At 38.4% G+C, this 22,382-nt stretch overlaps 1 protein-coding gene across 1 annotated transcript in view; it reads left to right on the top strand.

The window, feature by feature from the left end:
• Positions 1 to 1,653: 1,653 nt before the first annotated feature.
• Positions 1,654 to 22,382, top strand: part of Gadl1 (glutamate decarboxylase like 1) — a 170,054-nt gene continuing 149,325 nt past the window's right edge. The window contains exon 1 of the mRNA XM_033756998.1: positions 1,654 to 1,894. Coding sequence (XP_033612889.1) covers positions 1,774 to 1,894 — 121 coding nt within the window. The 5' untranslated portion in view covers positions 1,654 to 1,773. The remainder of the gene's footprint in view (positions 1,895 to 22,382) is intronic.

The raw sequence follows: 22,382 nt of genomic DNA on the forward strand, positions 1-22,382 counted from the left end.
CCGGGCTGGATCTTAATTTCCTGGTGCTGTGACCTGGGGGGCTGGGAGGTTGTAAAATGCCCGGGGTGGGTGGGAAGGCAGTTGTTGGAATTTTGCATCCTCTTCTGGACCTGTAAGGGTTTTTCGTAGGATCAGACTAACTTTTAGACAGCGCAGAGAGAGGAATCGCGCGCTTGGCACCTGATGAGGGTTTAAGTAAAAGCCATATTGGTGTTTCAGTGCGCGGCGCTCCTGGGGGTTTCCTCAGCGAAGGAAGCACTTTCCCTGAACGAAAATTTTGCTTCTACTTTAGGACAAGGGAAGCCCCCCCAACCCTCCCACGCCCGCCCCCTGCTCACTGGGTGAACGCGTTAGAGAGCCTACCTAGACCTCACAACTGTGCTCCAAAGTTCTCCGGATTGGAAAACCGGGATCCCAGTTATTTAGCAAAAAGCGCAGCGGAATTTCAAAAACTGATTTTAATCACGGTGGTGTCATTTAACTCTATTTCCGCTTGCTTTTTAGTTACTCGCTTATTTATTTTGGTGTTTTGAGACAGGATCTCCCTACCAGGCTGGCCTTGAACTCACTGTGTAGCTCAGGCTGGCCTCAGACTCACAGAGATCTTCTTGCCTCAGCCAGGAGAGTCCTGCTATTTATTACAGGCTTGCACCACCATGCCTGGCTAATTCTATTTCTTCAAAATAATGATTATCAAGTCTTTTGAAGGAAGAGTCATCTCAGATTGCTTTGAACGTGTGATTCAAAATTCATCCAACAGAATTCACTCACATGTGCTTGGTTGGATCGTTGGCGACCACTTCAAAGTGGCCCTTAACTCTGTCTCCCCAAACATATACCCCCTTTTTCAGGGGTCCTTCTTGTTGCTGTTCAGGCGTCCTCACTAGCTAACTAGTTGTTGACCTTTGGAAGGAGCCCTCCTCGGGGACTAACTCCTCTTTGTATCAAAACCCCTTCGGATTGCGCTGGGCATGGCCTAATGAAGCCTCTGGAGTTAAATCTCCCTGGGGCTTCTACATCACAGGTACACCAGGCAACCGGTCCAGTGTTCCCTCAGGATCTGTAGTTTTCAGAATTGGCTATTTTGCTCAGTAGTTGGCAAGGCAAGAATCACTGTACCAAAAGACACATTTCGTTTGTTCTTATTGTCTCACAGGGAGTGCCCAGTGTGCTCTGACAAAAATAATTTTTAAAAGTTGCATTATTTTCATTAGACAGCATGAAAATTTGCCCTTTAAAGCTCTAGAGCTTTTTGTCAGACGCTTTTGTGTTTCTAGCATGGGCCTATGTCATAATTTAAGATTTCCTATTTGGGAACTGATTGAAAAGTAAAAGTTAAATTATTGATTTAAAAACAACCTTCCAATAATATGGCAGCCTTCTTTATGTGAAACAAGGATGAGCAGGATAATTTTATGTCAACCCTATTCTATTCTTTTTATTTTTAACCTTAATTTTTATTTTAAAGTCACACAGTGTAGATGTACAGACTCCCCATGATAAGTGTAACTATTATGTACTGCAAACGTGTACTAATAAAAAATAAGTGAGAAAAAGAAAAAAGTGACAATCTAGAAAGTTAATGGAATCATTTAAAAATAAATATTTCCTCTTCTTAAATATGTGTCCTTATAACCAGGAGTTCTAAACGAAACTCACTGAGTTCCAATGACTCAACTGGCAGCCAATGTCCCCAGAAGCCACCAGAGGCCAGACATAAGAGCACCCATGGGACCCACCGTATGAGTCTCCACCAGCCTCATCCTTGGGGTGATGTTGCAGCATGGCTGTCTGACACAAGCCCAGGGTGAAAGTTTCAGAGCTTCTTCAGTATTTACAGACCCTGAGGCAGATAGCACACCTGGAAGACATGCGTGGAAGTCAGGGACCACAGGTAGGAAGACAGAAACAGGTCTCATGGCCCAGTGTCTTTATTGGGTCCAGAGCATTACAAGCTTCCCAAAGGGAGACTGTTAGCTTAAAGCAAACAGGTACTAGTTTTAACGAATGTGACTCCTTGATGTTCACCAGTAAATGTCCGAATGGTCCCTTAAAGGAAGCAGCAAGAAATCAAGGACCCACCTGCTAGATGGCAGATACTCCCAAGCTTTGAATACTGGCCACTGGTGCTATACCAGACTGGTTGTCAAGGGTAACCGAGCTCTGCTTCTGGTAAGAGAAAGCTAAACTTGTAGAAAGGACCCTGAAATGATGTAAATTTGTAAGTACTTTTAAAGATGGATATGTCTGTAGTCTGTGGTGATTTTAATAGCTACCATAAATGAATAAAGTTTGAAGGTTAGCCTTCAATCTGAATTTCTGAGAATACCAAAAGGCTAAGTCACCTTGCTTCTGGTGATCCTTGAGCAGGTGTTAAGGTGGTGACATGCTTAATAACACCTAATTGTGCGAAATGCTTGCCATGATATCTTTAGAGCATACAGGATACAGTTGTCAGACCTAGCAAATTTTTAAGTACTGATGATGAGATTATGCAAAGTAGAGTTTGATGAGCAACTTATGATATGCTTGTCTTAGATTCTTTTGTTGGCTCTCTGCTATAGACCTGTGTGTTGTGGAAGAATGTCACAGGGAATCCCGGTGCAGATAAAGAGCTCTTCTACATATATATAGCTTATAATTTTGCCCTACACCCAATTTAACTTTAATTATATTCAAAATAAAAAAATTGGGGGGCTTAAATGTTTTCCCTATTGTTTGAAATTATTGTTTGAAACACAACCATCTATATAATTGTGTCCAAATAGATTTGGTTCTTATGGAAAACACTTATAAAATGGAAGCAAAGGAGCCGGGGATTTAGCTCAGCGGTTCAGTGGCCTGCCTTGCAAGCACAAGGACCCGAGTTCAATCCCCTGTACCAAAAAAACCCAAAAAACCAAAAAAAAAAAGAAAAAAAAACCACACAAAACTCTGTCTAAAATGGAAATAAAATTCCAATTTTAATGGGAACAAATGGTCAGCATTTTTTTCTGTTGGAAAGCTGACTTTCATATCCTGTTGTAAGACTAGTGAACTGGTACATGGTAATAAAATTGATACCCTGATGTGCAGAAACCAAATCTGTGTGTAATTAGTTTTCCTTTCAGGATCTTTCTCTTCCTTTCTGTGACTTCATCACTTTCTGTTCCCCCCTTTAACCAACCTTAAATGAAACCCATCCCAGGCAAAATTCTTCATCTCCTAGATGGTTCCTTCCTACCAGTTCTCTTATCTAACTGTCTTTAACAAATCGATGGCTTATGAAAGAGATACTATTAATGATAATTAAAAGCTGAAGTTTGAAGAGGGTGACTATCAGGTCTGAGTATTCAACCCAAGGCTTTAAAACCTATCCTCTGATCTTGCCAACCCATTGGATTCAGTATGGATTCCTGACCTGGAGCAGCAACCTATGGCTGCTTTTGCAAGGACCACTGAAGAATTCTGGAAAGGATCCAGGGATATGGCTCTGAGAGCGTGCAAATGACAGTAGCTTTCTTTCTTCCTTTTGGTTGAGAAGAATCGGGGAAAGGCTGTGAATGTTTGAAGGTATCTCCATACTGCCCCTCTTGCTCTGGTGGAGCCATGTACTCTGCACTGGGATAGGGCCTTCTGGTTACTAAGAATGAAAGGTAGCTGAGGCAGTGGGACAGCGCTTGCTCCATGGGACTCCTCCCCCAACATCCCTTGTCTCAGGCAGGCTTATGGATTTTGCTCCTCTCACACGGTGGCAGATGGGTCCATTTTCAAGGCAGTGCCCTGGGAACAGAAGATCCGCTGTGGGCCAGAGTGCCCTCCTATAGGTTACTGTAGGAAAGGAGGAGGAAGAAGGATGAATAGAAACTATATAGACTAGTCAGACTGTGTATCTCTGGATATGTGATTTACATCACCATAAACTTCAGTTTCTTAATTTGTAAAGCAGGAGTAAGAGTATCCACTGTTTAGAACTATTAGGAAGTTGTAAGAGAAATATGCAGAGTGCATAGCTTAAAATAGGCTTTCCAGGAATACAAAATTCAGATAATTGTATATGGAAGCAACTGAAAAATGCTAGTTATTCCATGAGACTTCATGGGTCATACTTGCTCGATTCCCCTTGTTACTGGTTAAAATCTCATTTTGCCTTTTAATTCAGAAGTCAGTAAGGCACATGCTGTATGTTTATGCTGCTACTGCTGAATCTTGGTTGTCTGGGCTTTCAGTTTTGGGAAGACTGAAAAGTTAATTTATATATTAAAAATGAACTAAGAGCCCAGGTGATATGTAGGAAAGTAATTTTCAAAAAGCAGTGTGGTTGATGGCATAGTGCAATTACCACCACAAATGCCTTCAAAATTTTTATCCTTGCCCACTGATTTTTCTAGTGTCATTTCATAAACTCTGTGCTGTTCATAACTATTCTCAAAGCATCTGCAACTGTCTATCCCTGTTTCTTACCTATGAAGACGTGGACAACAACTGTGTGTTTACTGCATCTCCAGTATCTAGTGAAATGTTAGGCACATAGTAGGTGCATACATTTTGGCCTGTGTTTGTTCAGTGAGTCCATGCATGCAAGAATGATTAACAGAGCAGTGGTAAAACCTGGGTAATGCGTGATTCTTAAAATATGTAGTTCTCTTCACTGCTGCATTTAAATTTGTAATACACACTCACGTTTCCTCCATGGTGCTGTTTGTAATAGTGAAAATTTGTAAATATTTACACATATGCAATGGGACATTATTTAGAACACCTAAATATATCATAGCCGTGTGGTTTAACACATTCACAATGGGCCATAATTCGAATCTCCCACTCCCAAGTGGCTCTGATCCACCGGAGAGGTACATGCACGACTGTCCAGTGAGGTGACATGGGACAGTCCCCTTGGGTGAAAGAAGCCAGCCAGTGGGTCAGTCATGCATGTATCACTGGGGGTTTAAGCCAGTGGTAACATGTTAAATAAATTATGGTAAGGTATATAATACTATGTGAATGTATGCCACTTCTTAGACAATGATTTCATATTGTAAAAGAATCTAGGTAGAGAGATAGCAAAGGATTAATACAGGTTGTCTACCTCTGGATGGGATTGTAGATATTCCTTAAATTCTTTTGCCTGGTTATCATTTTGGATTCTTGAGTAATGAACTTGTTTCCTTTTACAAGGAAGAAACACAGATGCATACTTTGTGTATTGTTGATCACTTATTTTGTACCACTAGTCACTGGGTGTTTAGGTGTCTTCTCACCTAAATTTTTTGAATTTGTCCTCTGAACTCTTTTTGAATATTGAAATAATTTTCAACCTCTCGGTGTTAGAAGGCCACGTTATTGAGTTTTGAAAAGAAACAGTGACTAAGGATATTAATTTTCTACCTGTTTGCATGTTGAATACATTGCTTTGCTGCAAATCAGTTAAACCAACTTTTGGTCTCCTCTCTGCCCTTGCCTTTCCTTACTTTTTATCATGTAAGCATTTTATGATAGCTAAGGAGTGCCTAATTTGTAAGTATTCTGTAATCATTTTGTGCATGAACTTGAGGCATTTTTAAGGTGATCTCTGTTAAGTATCATTTCTTTTTCTGCAGCGTTAGCTCCAGGAACAAAGAACTTTGTAGAGTGCTTTTTTCCCTTTACTGCTGTTCTTCCTCTTCCCTTTCCTCCTCCTCCTCCTCTTCCTCCTCCCTTTCTTCCTCCTTGAAAGCAGCATTGTGTGGGAATAGAGCTGTGAATGAGTAGCTTTTAATCTTACATCTTTGTATATTTTGTGGAAATCATATGATTACTTCAGCACCTTCCCTTGTAACATCATGACACTGTTTCTTGCTGACATCTCCTTGTTTCTTCAGTTTTGACTGAACAAGGGATGCAGAGTTCTTTTTCCCACTACCTACTAGCAACTTCACTTTTCCTTGTGAGGATTTCTTTTCCAGTCTCAATAGAATCCCTACCTTGTATTTGAGATTTTCCCTCACAAACACTCAAACTCACTGAGTGATCCTGAGCCCCTTGCTCTTCGTGACATCCAGCCCAGTTGTACTCCTTGAGATGTCTGTCCTCTTGATTTGGGGGCAGTAGCCCTTTCCCAACCTTCATGGTAGGTAGTAGAGTGGTTCTGGAAGAGCAAACTGCTTGAAAGAAAATGATTATCTCCATGAAGGACTCCCTCTCCATGCACTTTACTCCTCAACCTTATGGGTTATCTAGCACGCTCCTCCCCACTTTCTCCTTCACTTGGAGCTCCTAAGGATTCCTGAAAGACTGGATCCATGATGGTAATTTCCGCTTTCTATATGTTGAACTTCTTTTTGGATTTTGAGGGATGAATAGGTAAAACACCTAATTATCATTTTGTATGCTTGCATCCACAACTCGGATGAGGAAATACACTTTGGCCATCATCCTAGCCGCCCTTTCATTAGGCCCGATTCTAATCATGGTCCTTCCCTCCCTTTAGAAACACATTATTCTGATTTGTATAGGAAGTGCTTTTCTGCAAGTTTTATAGTTTTACCATCTGTGGGTGCACTCCTAGGCTTAAAAATTTAGTTTTGTCCATTTTTAACCTATGATATGCCTTATTTATTTGTAAATTTCCTCTCCCATCATTTTCTGTCTTATAATTAACCCATTGAAATACCTAAGTCATCGGACCTATAGAGTTACCCACAACCTAAATTTGCTGTTTGCCTGTCCATAGTTCAGCTCTTTTCTTGAATACTGATTTTTTTTCTTTTTTCAATTTTTTGAGACAGAGTCTCACTATGTATTTCAGGCTGGCCTCGAATTTACTGTGTAGCCCAGCCTGGCCTCAAGTTTATGGTGATCATCTCGCCTCAGTCTTTCCAGTGCTAGGATTATAGGCATGTGCCACCACACGCAGTTGAAGTGTCCCAATTCATTCTTTTTTTTTTTGTTTGTATCAGGGATCAAACTCAGGATCTTGGGAGCAGGCAGCGGCACCAGTGAGCTAAATCTCTGACCCTACCAAATTCATTCTTTTGAATGTTAGATACCAAGTTTTCCTAACACTGTTTGTTAAAAAGACTGTCATTTCCTTGTTGAATGACCTTGTCACCCTTGTCAAAGAATATTTGTCCATATATGTGATTTCTGGGCTCTCTATTCTGATTCATCAATTATATGTGTCTCTGTGCTAATACCATACTGTTTCAGTTACTTTGTCTGTATAATATACTTTCAAATCAGGAAATGTTAGTCTTCCAACTTCATTCTTTTTAAAACATTATTTTGGCCTTTACCTTGAGAATATATATGTATATTCCATTGGGATTTTTTTGTTTGTTTGTTTTTTTGAGACAGGGTCTCACTATGTAGTTGGACTGATTTGGAACTCACTATGTAGCTCAGGATGGTCTCAAACTCAGAGATCCTCCTGCCTCAGCCTCCTGAGTGCTGGGATTACAGGCATGAATCACCATGCCCAGATTCCATTGGGATTTTGATAGAGATTGTGTTGAATTTGGGACAGTATAAACATTTTAGTAATACTCTTCTCTAAAGCGTGAACATAGAGTATCTTTAGTATCTTCATGTATTTTTTTGATATCTTTCAGCCATAATTTGTAGTTTTTGTTCATGTCTTTCATCTTTTTGATAGTTAATCCTTAAATATTATCTTTTATGATATTGTCAATTTTAAAAATATTTTAATGAAAAATTTTTAAGTGTTTAATGTTTAGCTTAGCAATGAGCTATGAACTAGGCAGCTGGAATGCCTTTGTCCTCCATTTCTAAATATCCTATTTGTGTATCCAACACCAAATCTTTCCATGTCTGATCTACAGAATTTTTCCTCTCCACAGCCAATCTGGAAGAATTGAACAATAGTAATTCATTCCATATTATCATCTTGGATCAGAAGATCAGCACGTGCTGGAACTCATCTCCAGCTTGAAACACTTCAGCCCCTATAGTCACAAATTAGACAATTTTAAGTAGATTACTTAAAGTATATCTGGGGGTATGGAATGAAGCACAGTTGTGGCAGAAGAAAATCTGCCATGCAACAATCCTATAGCATGAAAACTCTGTGATAATTTGTTCATAAAATGAGCATCAGGAAAACTCACATTCAAGGTCCCTATGACTCATTCCTGAGTAAGTCTGCAGCACCTGTTTAAGGCATAGACCTTAAAGCAGCAGTGGCAACGGAAACAGGACCAACTTCATTCAGTTCCCTAAATAATGCATCAGATATACAATCGGTCTCTGCACAGGCTCAGGGAAATGTCTACCTCGATCACCATAACATAATGAATAACAAAAACAAAACAAAACCTATCTCACAATATATATTTCTATGCCATTCTCCATCTTTGTTGCTTTAGTTCTGAGCAGGACGAAATTTTAAAATGACTTCTCTTTTCAATTACTCTATCAAGGATGATAGAGGTCAGAGGTCTTTCTACTTCATCATGTAGTGCATTTGTTATTTGGTTTGGAGGATTTACTTAAACTAAGCCATATTTAAGAATATACTCCCCATGGAGTTCCATGCTTATTTATCCACACAATTTAATGCAATAAATATTTAGTGAAAGAAGAAAATAGGAAAAACTTCTCTTCAGTATGCCGGGGACTTTACTTATGCTGTCTTTGTGGACCCTTAAAAAAGCCATGAAATAAGTAGTGTTGTCTCTTGTAGCCTCGTTGTGCTGATGTATTATTAACTGATGTTCAGAAAGGGGCCTCACTACCCTTTGTCAGAAACTGAGCCTCACTCTATAGATCAGACCTCAAACTCTGCCCTTCTCCCCACTGCCCTAATGGAAGCCTGTGTGTCCAACAGCTATTTGAGTGCAAATTGGCCAAAATGCCATATGTCAAAAAATTAAATATTTCCAGGCACTGGATTTCTAAGAACTGGTAAATTCTGATGCATTCTGGATAAATTTTCAACTCCGTATTATGCCTTAAAACATTGCAAATCCTTTTCCAGAACTGTAGGGTTGTCCCAATTTTTTCTTATATATATATATTTAATTAGTTTTCAGCCCATTGTTTTTCCTTTCTATTATTTATGATAAATAATATTGAAAGAGTGTAAGACTTCCGTAATGGAGATTAAACAGAACACATTTCAGAATCCAGTCTAAGAATCTTTTGAACAATAGAAATAGCATTTATGCTGGTGTAAGGAGATGAAAACTAATCCAGGTGAATACACCAGAAAGCCTGGCTTATGAATGAGAAAAATATCTAAGTCTTCCTTAAAATTTTTTTTTGACAGAAACAATGCAGATTTGATATAGAAAATACATAGAAGCAGAGCCTACAGGTAAAAACATTATTCATCTAGTCATACACAACTACTTTTAATCACTAAGTTTTACATATTTTAAGTTCCAGTTCCATATTTATAAGGGGATTATTTTTCAACCAAATGGATTCTTGCTGTACACACTATTTTGCAGTTTAATTTAGATAACTTTGAGTTTACGTTTTTTCAAAAAATCCCTATTTCAATGTACTTTATGTACTCTAACATTTAACTATTAATTTTATTTATTTTATTTATTTGGTACTGGGATCAAACGGGACCTTGGACTTGCAAGGCTGGTGGCAGAACCACTGAGCTAAATCCTCAGCTCTTAAGTGTTAAATTTTGAGAGAGAAAAATAATTGTCTAAATTAGTGAAGAGATAAACAAAATATGAAAATATGAAAAATTTTTAATATGAACAACAAAAGATTTAAAATCTAAAAGTTTGCAAAACTGCCCTATCATGCATACAACTACTAATATCTGAAACAATTAGTAAATGAGAACATCAATTTAATCAACTCATTGTAGTGCTTAGTGAAGCTATTCTAAGAACTGCAGAGCTGAATATGAGGAATTCAGTATAATGCTTGATTGCCCAATAAAAAGTCTAATAGATGACAGTGATTTCATGCTTGTTTCTGGAGTTTAAGGATCAGATTATAGAATGTAATATGGCCAAGAGAAGTAGTTACATTCAAAGGAAGTAACACTATGGAGCAATTTCTGCGCAGTGAAAGATAAGGTACTGATTTTCCACCATTAATCACAGTATCCACAGATTCTGCAGAAGTAAGCAAGAATTTCTCCCAAGAGCAGCCACACACTTTTGTATTATAAAGAGCAAAATGTGGGCACAAAAAGGGCAGAGACAGAGCAGGGATACAGAGTGAAGTTTGTACTAATGTTTGAGAGAAGGGCTTCACTGAGGGCGAGGGCCTCGGTGTCCTAAACAGAGCTACTACTCCCAGAGCTAGGCGCAGTAGCTGAGGTTGCTGTACATTCTCCACCATGGGGTTACCTTCATGCCAGTAATTTATGCTGCAATCTTTGTGCTTACCATGCTGTGCACAGAAGACCAGGAGATTCTGATTTCTCTGGTTTATTGCTACATGCAAGGTCAAAGCCCAGAGCTACTGGCAGGTAGAATAAGATAGGCAGATAAACAGGGACAATGGAGTTGATATGATACTCCAGAGTTTCAGTCACAAAGGTAGCAGACCACAGCTCTCCAGTTAATGATACTCATAATAACAGCAGTTAATACAGAGAGCATTTGCCATGAATAAGCCAGTAGTAAGTGTTTACATGTCTCATCTTATTTAATCCTCACTGGAACTTCGCAAGACTCTGCAACTATGCAAGTCAATCTTACTAGATGCAGTTAGGGAAGTTGGACTGAAAATTTGGCAGTATGCGCAAAATTATTAGTAACTCCAGTGTGTTGTGGAGCCTAGACTTCAACATGGTGTCTCACCTCACCTCTTTTTATCTGTTAATTCAGAGTTCTGTACTGTATGCATGCAAGGACTGACAAGGAAGAGAGTTTAGGGTGCTGTGACAGTTAAACTTGATCTGTCAATCAACTTGATTGACTTGGGAGCCGCCTAGGGGATTGGTGGAGCACACTTGTGGGTGTGTCTGGGTGCATTATGGAGGCGTGACCTTGGGTACTGACTCTGGTCCCTTGCTGCCGCTTTACTGATGCTGCATCTTTGCTCTGCTTCCCAGCTACTGTGACCTAAGCAGCTGTGCCCCACCATGTTCTTCTGCCATCATGGCCTAGCCTTCTTTGAAGCTTGCCAACCTTGTACTGACTGAATTCCCCATGAGCTAAAGTAAACCTCTTCTTTAAGTTTTGGTGTCAGATACAGTGTCCGAGTAACAGGAAAGCTTACTAGTACAGGTAGTGTGAGCTAGAGTTCAAAATGGGGCACTCCTAATTTATAAAAATCAACCAAAAAAATGAAGATGTACATGTAAGACTCCAACTATAAAATTCCTTAAAAAAAAAAAAAACTTAAGGGAAAAACTTTAACACTGGAATTGGCAATAATTTATTGACTCAGAAGCAAGCAGCAAAAACAAAAGTAGACAAACGGGAGTACAGTAAACTTAAAACCTTTGGTGCATCAAAGCAAGCACGCAGTCATTAGAGTGAAAAGGAAACTTGTGGAATGGGAGAAAATATTTGTAAACCATATGTCTGAAAAGGGTTAAGAATATATAGGTAGTATTCCTTCAACTCAACAAAAAAATCACGTAACTCAATCTAAAAACAAAAACCTTGAACAGACATTTCTTAAAAATTGATTTGAAAAAGGTAAAAAAAAAAATACACAAAGATGCTCAGCATCACTATCAAGGGAATGCAAGTCAAAATCAGAATGAGGTATAACTTTATATCCAATAAATTGACTATTTTTTTTAAAACCTGAAAAAAATGCACATGTTAATGAGGATTTAGGCAAATTGTAACACTGTGCACTCTTGGTGGGATTGTAAAATGGTGTAACGGCTGTGGAAAACAGAATTAAAATTTAAAGTTGAAAAGTTACACATACAACTACCATATGACCTAGCAATCCTACTTTTGAGTACAGTATTTAGCAAAAGTATTGAAGACAAGGTGTTGAAGAGATGTGCACAACCATGTTCATAGAAGCAGTATTCACAATTATCAAGAATTGGAAGAAAATCATGTGCCTATCAAGGATGAATGGTTACAGTTAAAAATGTAGTATATACACATACAGAATATTATTCATTTTTTAAAAGAAGGAAATATCATCTGCTGCCACGTGGATGCACCTTGAAAATGTTTTAAGTGAAATAAGTCAGTCACAAAAAGACAGTATAACTCCACTTTTACGAGGTATCTAAAGTAGTCAAATTCTTAGAAGCAAGAGGCAGAATGGTAGTTTATTGGGGAATGGGAATAGAGAGGAAATAAATTATTTAATTGGTATAGGATTTCAGTCTTGTAAGATGAGTTTGAGAGATCTGATGCACAGTAATGTGAATGTACTTAACACTACTGAGCTGTACACTTAGCAGTGATTAAGATCACATATTTTATGTTAAGCATCTTTTACCACAGATAAACGGTATTCAATTAGAAAAACCAAATAAACACAAGAACTTTTAGCATAGAAAAATAACATAAAATAATTTAGAAACTTACTTCCCTGTCTTAGTCTGTGCAACTACGACAGGATACCACAGACAGGGTAATTATAATGAGCAGAAATTTATTGGCTCCCAATTTTGGAGTCCAGAAGACCAAGATCATTGGGCTGGCACCTAGCAAAGGCCTTCTTGCTGTACAGTCCCAAGGCAAAGAGAGGAAAAGAAGGCTGAATTTGCCCTCTTATAACAGTAACAATCTCATTCGTAAGGGAGAATCACATAGTAAAGGTCTACTTCATATTGTTACAATAGCAATTAAATTTCTACACGAGTTTGGGATGAGACAAGCTTTTAAACTACAGCACTTCCTGAACAAGTTTAATCTTGTGTATCTCAGCTTTACCATTATGAGCATTGATGATAGTATAGTACTTTTTTTTTTAAAGGTAATTTTAATTTTTTTAATGTACCTAAATTTTATTTTATGTATTTATTTTTGGTATGGGGGGGTGTCGAACGCGGATCTCTGTGCTTGCAAGGCAGGTGGCAGCACCACTGAGCTAAATCCCCAGCCCAAGAAGTTGATTGAATTTTTTCTTTTTTTTTTTTTTGTACTGGGGATCGAACTCAGGACCTTGTGCTTGTGAGGCAGTGGTGGAACCACTAAGCTAAATCCCCAGCCCACAGTATAGTACTTTTAAAACAGTAAGATAGGTCCAGCTGTTTGTTTGTCCTTTCACTGAGTCTCAGACTGCCAGTTTTTAGTTCCCTTTTTCCATACTGTTGCACTCTCCTTCGTCAGTCTCCTGTGGCTGTCAGTTGTATTTTCTTCCTTCACCTAGATCATAGCAGCATCTTTAATCTCCATTTTCTATACCTTTTCTAATTTGTTGCTTTTTGGTCATCATCTCCCTTTCTGTATTCAGCCTATAAAGAGTTGGGATTATAAATAATGTAAGGTAGAGTGCCTCTGTGTGGGATGGGAAGTCTACCTTGAATAGAATTAAGTATCTGTTGCAATGACATTGTTCTGTGCTTTTATTTATTTTTGTCATTCTTTTGTACTTTCTAGGTATTTGATTTTTGTCAGATAAAAAGCTTGCATATAAAATATATGAAAATGAAAAACTATTTTTATGTGAATGTTTGCATGCATGATTACAGTTCAAGCCCATGATTTGAAGAAACTAATAACATTTATTACGGGAGACACAGGTGCAAACATACTGGCAGGTACATTTCAGTCAGAAGGAAAATTATAGCTTTCTATTGAATGAACTGCCCTTGGAGTGGGACTAATCGCTAACCCTGTGGGAGAGGGCAATGCCTAAACTTCCCCCTCTTACTTTTTCCCTTTTCACTGTTTCCATGAGCAGTGCTACTAAATTGATAGAACAGTATATGGGAGAGTGATCAGCTTTTTACATTATTTAATTTTTAATAGTTTTAAAAATATGACATATTCATAAATGTAACCTTTTGAGTTTACAATTCAACTCTTAGTATGTTTACAGAATCGTTGAACTCTCACCACAATGCAATTTAGGAGTGTTTCCATGCCCATGATGTTTTAGAATTTTCCACTGCACTTTTCTTTTTCTCCCTTTCTGAGTACCTGCTCCTCTCTGTAAACAGTTCTGTGCCTGGGAAAGATTATGAACTTTGTGGGTAGAATTCAAAAAGAATGACAGCTACTGTTTTGATTCTAGCAGTCAGAGTAGGAGTTACAAAAAAAAAGTTAGTATTTTAAACCAACTTATTACTTTGAAATATAACTTTCCAAGTTCTTTTGTTTTTATTTTCAATAAAAATCTCTAAGTCTGGAGGCACAAATTGTGAAGTTTGATCTATGGTGCAGAGAAGATACTTTGGTGCATCTTTAATGGCTATCCAAGAAAGTAAGATCCAGAAAAAAGGGCATTTAAAATGGGAGAATTAACAAAACTCTCCATTTTCGAAATGGGGTAATCATGGGGTAAAAGGGAAATTGAGGCAAAAGATTCATGTGGTATAATTTACATTCTCCATGTCTCATTGCGTCTCACTCAAGGCAAGGGTGAGAGGATAGTAGTTAATTTATATGACAGTTTTATAAAAACATGGAAGACAACAACAAATATTTGGCTGCTTCTCTTGAAGATGGACAGCACTGTAGTCTTTTTTTATGGCCAAACTGTCAGGTCACTGAAGTTGGATGGAAGAAGAGAGCTTGGCTTGAGCTGCTCAGGTGGTGATTCTCAAAGACCTGCTTGCCATTAGAAGACAGCTGAATCAAGCACCATTGGTCCTCTCGAGAATCTTCTCTGATGAGGATGAAGGTAGAAGCCATGTGATGGACCTGCTCTTTTGAGGAGCCAAGGAAAGATATCACATAAGCACAAAGAGGTCTACACCATCTCTAGAGCCAAGGTGAGGCCACCTCAGTCAGGGAGCGTCTCCAGTCCCTGATTGAGGTGAGAGAAAAGAGACCACAAGTGTGCTGTAGGCATGACTGTCAGGTGGGAAAGGAGAAAAGATGTAGACAAGTGGCATTGCCCAGAGACCAAAGTGCCAGTGTCCATGGATCCAAGGACTCCACAATTCTCCACTTTGCAGTTGAGTAAGATGTGCTTTCTTCCTCATGTGCTTAGAAGCTATAAAGAAGAGCATTAGGAGAAAGGGGAGTGGAAATCTGAGTTATCAAACATTTATTTATGAAGTTAGAGATAGAATTGCCTGAAGGGACTGTTTAATTGATTATATCTGATCAAATTTTAGCCAAATTGACTAAATGAGGTAAATTTGTTACCTCTTTCCAGTGATGCTGCTCATGAAGAAGATAAGATTAATTAGAGATCAAGACAAATACACTATTTTCTCTGTATACCTGAGTATGATAAAAATAGTAATATTTAAATAGCCTTCAAACAAACGGACTTGATTACTCCAGCTAAAGCCATTGCCATTGTCACTGTCACTGTTTTGGAGAGTACAGTTGTCCGAGGTAAATGTATGCTGTGCTGAGTTTCAGGTTGGCTGATGAAATGTCCTATGGAAATCGAGGCCTTGTAATCAGTTTTTAAAGAGAGAAAAGAGATGGGTGACAAATACCTATCAGTCATATCATAGCTTTAAGTCTTTCATGTATTAATCCTTACCTAAAGACTCTTTGTTTAAACAAAATGATATAGAGAGGCTAAAGATAAAGCAGCATTTCCATGCTTGAAGTGGGCTTCAAGGGGCCAAAGATGACCTGCTTATCTTCTTTGTTGCTTTCTCCCCTGAGACACTTCCATGAAGGCCCTGAAATATTTTAGAAACTCATGATTGTGTAAAGCATTGATGAAGATCACTTTTAGAAGTGCTGGAATGTGATCTGGGTTAATTACACAAAAAATAATTTAATTGACAAATGGGCATTAGCCATGGAATCCTTGTCAGAGTGGCAAGGCATCTTGTAAGGCATCATTTAATTGAGAGTGTCATTTAACCAGAGAAGTTGAAGTACTTACAGCCCCAGAGGTGCTTAGGGCCTGAGCCTGGGCTAAAATTCCCCCATCTGAACTTCTAGAGTGTTCATTATGTGCATATCTTTAGGACAGGCAATTAAAAGTAAGAAGCTAATCATGCAAAAATATTGATCAAGGAATTGGAATTTATATTTGTTTTTCTACCAACATTGGAGACTTGTTGGGGAGGGGCTAAATTTCAGGATTTCAGAGCTTCTTAATGTTGAATATTGTAGAGTGGCTATCTAAATTATTTTATATTAGCAACTATTATTAAAAAAATCTGATGATTTAACCATAGCATTGACAAACCTTGAATTGCCACACTCCAGTTTTTTTTCCTATGAAATAAGTTGTGAGGTTCCCATACAAAATGAGGGGTTTAGCTGATAAGACCATTCCCAATTTAGCAATCTGAATGGTATGTTGGTTGATCTGCTCATATTTCATATTGACTTTCAAAATCAATAGAGACTTAGTTGGTATTTTTGACTTATCTCATCTTTCAGATGTTATATGGGCCAAAAATACACCTAAGCAACATACTTCCTTCACATGCATTTTCATCATGATATAGTCTGTATGTCATGAGACCAGTTTTATTTCAGTACCTAATTTGTATGAAACAGTGATAAAGGAGAAAGAAAATCTATGAAACATTGAATTTTGTAATATTAGCCAGTATCCTTATTTTTCAGTTGATGGCACAACAAAAGAGAATTTTAGAAAGTAATTGTGGAATTGAAGTATAATGACAATTTTTCCCAGAACTGTTCAATACAGTATGACAGCTTAGTAGTTAATCGTTCTTTTATTGTTTCATGTTTGTTAGGCCACTTTCCCAAGTGAGAGAGTCTGCGTAGTTTAGTAGAAAGAGGAGAGAAGTGGCATCAATCATAGTTTGAATATCAGCTCTGCTGATATTACTCTACCAGCCATGTGATCTCAGTAGAATTAATTAACCTCCCTGATCCTCATTTTCACGTTTGAAAGAATTGAATATGATACTCGACTCATAAGATATTTTAAAGTTTGTGCAAAAGCATTTGATGTAAGTGCCTAAAACAGTGTCTGGTTTACTGGCATTAAAGAAATGATAACTGTCTGTTAAATTTGGCTTTTCTAGAAGCAGGCCCCACATCGGTGGTTAGAGTGTAAGCAGCTATATTAGAAAGTGATGCCAGTGAGACAGCCAATGGAGAATGCATTGTGAAGTATCACTGTAGGTAACTAAAGCCTAATCTTGCTGGGTGAAGGATACATGTGTCAGAGTTGACCAATCTGAAGGACGAGAACTGGATATTTACAAAACTTTATTCTCCTTGTTGTGGGAGGGTTGCTGAGCTATGCGTGTTAACTTTCTAGAGCTTCAACTTGCCGTGTCAGTAGGCAGAGCAGGCTCTGACCAAAATAGAAAGGCCATCGGAAGATGCTAGAAATGAGATTGCTTACACATAGATGAGACATCAGAAGAAACATTCTCCCACATTTTATTTAAATATGACTACATATTCCTAATGATGAGCTGTTGTTTTCTAGATGCAGACACCTCATACCAGCTCGTAAGAATGATAACTATTCAGAAATGTTGTAAGCCAAATTTCTTTGTTGTTGTGGTTGTTCCTAGGGATCCAAACCAGGGCACATGCTAGGCTCTACCATTGAGCTGTCCGCAGCCCCATGAGCCTGGTTTTAGACTCTTAATAATGTGCTGTTAGTTTCAGTGAGAGTTTTTACACCACAGAAGCAAGCAAATGGCATCAGTCTTTTTCCTTCAGAAGATAGTGTATCTGTACATTGCTATATTGATTCCTTTTCTTCTCATAAAAGGAGACCAGGGCTTATTATAAGAATAGATTTGGGAAGAAGATACATTGAAACTCAGATTTAAAGTCTGACACCTTTTGTCTCTGTAGCCTTGAGCAAGTTACCAGCTCCTTGGAGTAAGATGAGGTGTTAGTATGTAATCTGTACTGATGTTGTGAAGATTAAACAGCAATGTATTTATGTAAGAAATATTATGATTTTAAAGACTTCATTATAGAAATTAGACCTTACACTTATGTGAGAGGAACTAACAACCAAAAAACAGTCTATAATGGGGAATTAGAGATGAGAGAAATTTGTTGTCTGAAAGAACCGGTGAGAACAGTCAAGCTGGAAAATACAGGGAAAAATGGGAATCTAGGCATGTCTGACTGCCATACTGTGACTGTGAAAGAAGCTGGAGAAAGAAAGCTGTCGTCTGCATACAGCTGGTGCTTCTGTGAATTAGTAACTAAGCATGGAAATGTGAAAGGAAGAGAGTGAGAACAAGCTGCCTCTGCCCATCCCTGTGTTTGACCTTGCAGAGTATCACAGAAGTCTGCCCACTGCTTTTCTTCTGCTGGAGTACAGAACCAAGAGCCACAGAGAATAGCAAGTTAGGAAACCTCCCAAGAAAGCAAAACCAGGAGCTATTCAACATGTGCAATACCAGTCCTGTTAGATTTCAGAACTACTATGGACCAGTGATTGTTCTGAGACGTGTATTCTTTCCTGGGAGTATCTATGGTTTAGGATGCTTATCAAGGGTGGAATGTGAACAATCTAGTGGATTTGGTAGACCGGTAGCAGGAATTCCATAAGTATGGATCTCTGTGCCCTTGAACTTCACTTCCTCTACACTGAAAATGATGACATTTGTTAAATGATCTGTAAGGGCTAACAAAGCTCAAAGATCTCAAAATTTTATGTTGGTTAAAAAAAAATCCTTGAGCATATTCTGTGTGGATCCAAACTCATATTCAGTGGCTCTCCATTGAGGAAATACCCTTACCAGTGTCATAACAACCTCCTATGGGGTGTTCTGACGGTATGTCACTCCTCAACATCAGAGTGACATAAAGATGTCTGGCCATGCCCCAGAACTTCTGAAATTGCCATTCAAGGGGTGCCATATTTTTTGTAGGGTATGTCATTGTGGTGGCTCTCAGGCAGGTAACATTGTTAGAATATTTGCTCAAATTTTATATGGAAGTTAGGTAGATTCTATATACCAGAAATGATGAGAAGGAAGATGTTTGTGACCACCTCACTCTCTTTTCTACTTCACTAAACAGTTCAGCTCTGCCCCAGCATTTTCATATACAACTCAACAGTGTGTTAGCCCTGCAGTAATATAGTCCTCTCTTTTGAAGTCAGTTTAGACCATCTGTTTTTGTTTAAAGATGCTCCTTGGGGAGAGATTTTATTGCTATTACAAGCAGCTTCTCGGTGTATTTTTCAGCTATACTTAATAACTCCATAGATAAGTTTTGGTAAGTGTAGTTTTCTGCATCTGAGTGTGGTAACTTGTGAATGTCCCAGCATGTGTGCTGAAGAGCAAAAAAAAAAAAAAACCCAAAAAAACCCAAAGTAATTGGCCTTTACTTGCCTGGAAGGTGATCTGCCAAAGCCCTAGGCAAAATCCTGGGCAAAGAGGAGCCCTACATCCGAGTTAATCAACAGATCATGCAAATGAGGTGCCCATTTATAAAATTTAAATTTTCATTTAAATTGCTGGCAAAAGCGAATACATTTAAAATCCTGAAGTCAACACCTGAGCAAATTGGTTTTAAAACTAGATATTAAATTGCAACACATTGCGGTTTAATACATACTTCCAAGATAATTGCTTATTGCTAAAGTAGTACAAAATAAGTGTCCAGTAGTTTAGTGCAGTTGATAAAACACAGGAAGCAATATCTTCTTGCTTTCCTTTTTCAGGAAAAAAGTAGGGTGTGGTAATTATTACCCAGAAATCTGTATTTGGGCTGGTTGGTTTTGAATTTTGGCTCTTCCTCTTAGTAGCTGTATGGTGTGGGAAATCCTCTTCATCTCTCTGGCTTCAGTTTCCCTATCTGTAAAACAGAGTTAATGAAGAAATTTTCATTATTATGTGCTAAAAGGATCAAGGTCTATTGTAAGTAAATGTTGACTGTTACTATTGCTTTATAAGTGCTATTATGTTTTTTGTTTCTTGTATACCAAAGTATAACTAAAAAATCTACTGGAAAAATAAAATTACCCAGAAAGCTTGAATCCATTGCTTGCATTTGTGGCTTTCCTTATATTTCTGCTTAGCATCATTGTCCTGGACTCTTATCTAAGACAGCACTTATAGTCATTGACTCTTAGCTAGGACAGTGTTACATTCATTAACCTCAAGCATCCAGAATTGTACACAGATGAACTGTTGTAAAACAAAACAGAAAAAAATAACCATTTTTATTTTATGACAGTAACTGAGTGTCCTCCAGGTTTTGGAAAATAATAAAAGTAGAAGAAAAATTCTGATTGTCCAGAGAGTATATTTAAGGTGTGCCCAGTTGTTTATAATTTTTCTTAGTTGGCTACAGAATTTAAGTTGCTTAGGAGATTAGTCATGGATCTCTAGTTTCACAGAGCACAGGATCAGCCTTACTAACTGAAAGGGGGAGTTTCTTGGGAGTATGTGAGAAAGCTCACAGAATTAGAAAGATAAATAATTGAGGTATTGGAAAATATAGGAACCAAGGTGACTCTGAATATGTGAAATGCTTGCTTGGTTGGAGATACCAAAGAAAGGCGTTTTTACTTAACTGATAGACTTACAAAGCTGCATTCGGGAGAAAAGGTGGTTCTGGTTAGAATGCTAGTTAGGCCAAAAATACCACCAAACAAACTAAAAGTGAGAATTCACTCGGCTCAGCCTTAAATCTCAGAAAACACAGGAGTTGCTGATAAAGCATGAATCAAATTTGGTGTGTCAAAAATGTATATGTAGAAAAGAAATAAGAATAAGAGAGGAGAGATAGTCAAGGCAGCAGAGGAAGAAAATGCCAACAAGAACTGTGACTAATAGGGTGGCAATGGCTAATGAAAAGGAAGGAAGGCAAGAGCAAGTACCCTTCCTGGGAAGCATATTGTGCATTAGTGTAGTTATTATCACTGAGCCAAATTAAAATGTGTTTCATAGAGTTCCAGCCTGAGGCTGAAGGATGGAGGTTTGGAGATGACATTTACTGAATGTGTATGCCAAGCCTGGTTTTCTCATGGAGCTCACTGCATTGAAGGCCTTGCAAGCTGCATTATGGTGGGCTCTTGGACTTGCAAACTCATTTCGTTCCCAAGGGCTGATTGTAACGCAAGTTGGTCAGTTGAAGGTTCAGGCTCCTCTACACAGCCTTCAAAGTCTCCGTCCTGTATCCAGGCAGATCTCAGTGTCCTTAGAGTGACCTTTACCCAGGATTTCTCAATGGACCCCACACAGAAAAGGATATTGTAATGCTCCATCCAGAACTCTTTAAGGGTTAAATCTGTATCCGAGACCAGCTGGAAGCACAAGCAGACGACATTGAGGTTGTAACTCAATACTTTGGTAGTAAGTTAAAACTAAAATTCTGGTCATAACCCAAATTGTTCATATGTCAGGCCGGTTGTAACTGGAGGGTCCACTGTATTTGTCAGGGTTGATGAGATTTAGAGGTGGACGGAGAAAGGGATGAGCTGGAGAACTGCTCAGAAGAATGACAAGCTGAGGCATAAAACAGCAGCATGCATAGCATATTAAGTAATGTTTACTCCAGCCATAGGGATACACATCTGAAACCTACTCTTCGGGAAAGATCGGGAGGTTATCTAATTGCTGATCTAGTTCCTGGTGAAGGGAAAACATTTTTGAAATTAAAAATAAGTAGGTTTATGGTGCACCATGCAGTTCTTGGCCTTTGACAGGAAACTGCCAGCTATTGTGGCCGTTCCATAGGCCTCCTTCTAAGGAGTTTGACTTCTCAGAAGCTGGATGGTGTTGGTGAACCTGGATGTTTTGTTGAACATGGCAGCTTGTTTTGGTGAATCTGAATCATCTGCCAGTATACCAATTTCTAACCTAACAGGTTCTCATAAAAATAAAACTCTAGGTGATGGGATTATGTCACTTCCCAGAAATACTATATGGTCACCTGTGCTCTGTGAGAAGAGTGATGCACGAAGCTGTTTCCCCATTTATTCTGTCACCATCTCATCGAAAGTCATTTTTAGAACATATGCTTAGCAGCGGATGGGATAGCTGTCTTATCCATGAACTTTTTATAGGGCTCATTCCACTAGCATTATTGTAGGGAAAGCATGAAATAAATGCAAAACCGTCACACTGTCTAGCATTTAGTTCATGCTCACCCTGTCCTGGACTATTGCCATCAAATCTTTACAACTCCAATTCTTTTTTTTTGTTTTGTTTTTTTTAAATTTTATTGAGTTTATTGGTACATTTTAGGGATACAGTACAATTACATTCATTGTTGGGATCATGTACCTTTACATGGCAAGTCTTGATTCTCATTTTTTCCCCTTACCTCTGCCCTCCCTTCACCCCCTCCTCCCCTCCCCATCTACAAACACTTTATTTTTATCTTTTCATTCTCTCACATTTTTTTCTTTTCCATTTTTGTTCTTCCCCTACGTATCACACCTTCCCTACACCTTTA

The sequence above is a fragment of the Fukomys damarensis genome, unplaced genomic scaffold (genome assembly GCF_012274545.1).
Source record: "Fukomys damarensis isolate Sample0158 unplaced genomic scaffold, DMR_v1.0_HiC HiC_scaffold_28, whole genome shotgun sequence".
Taxonomy (NCBI): Eukaryota; Metazoa; Chordata; class Mammalia; order Rodentia; family Bathyergidae; genus Fukomys; species Fukomys damarensis.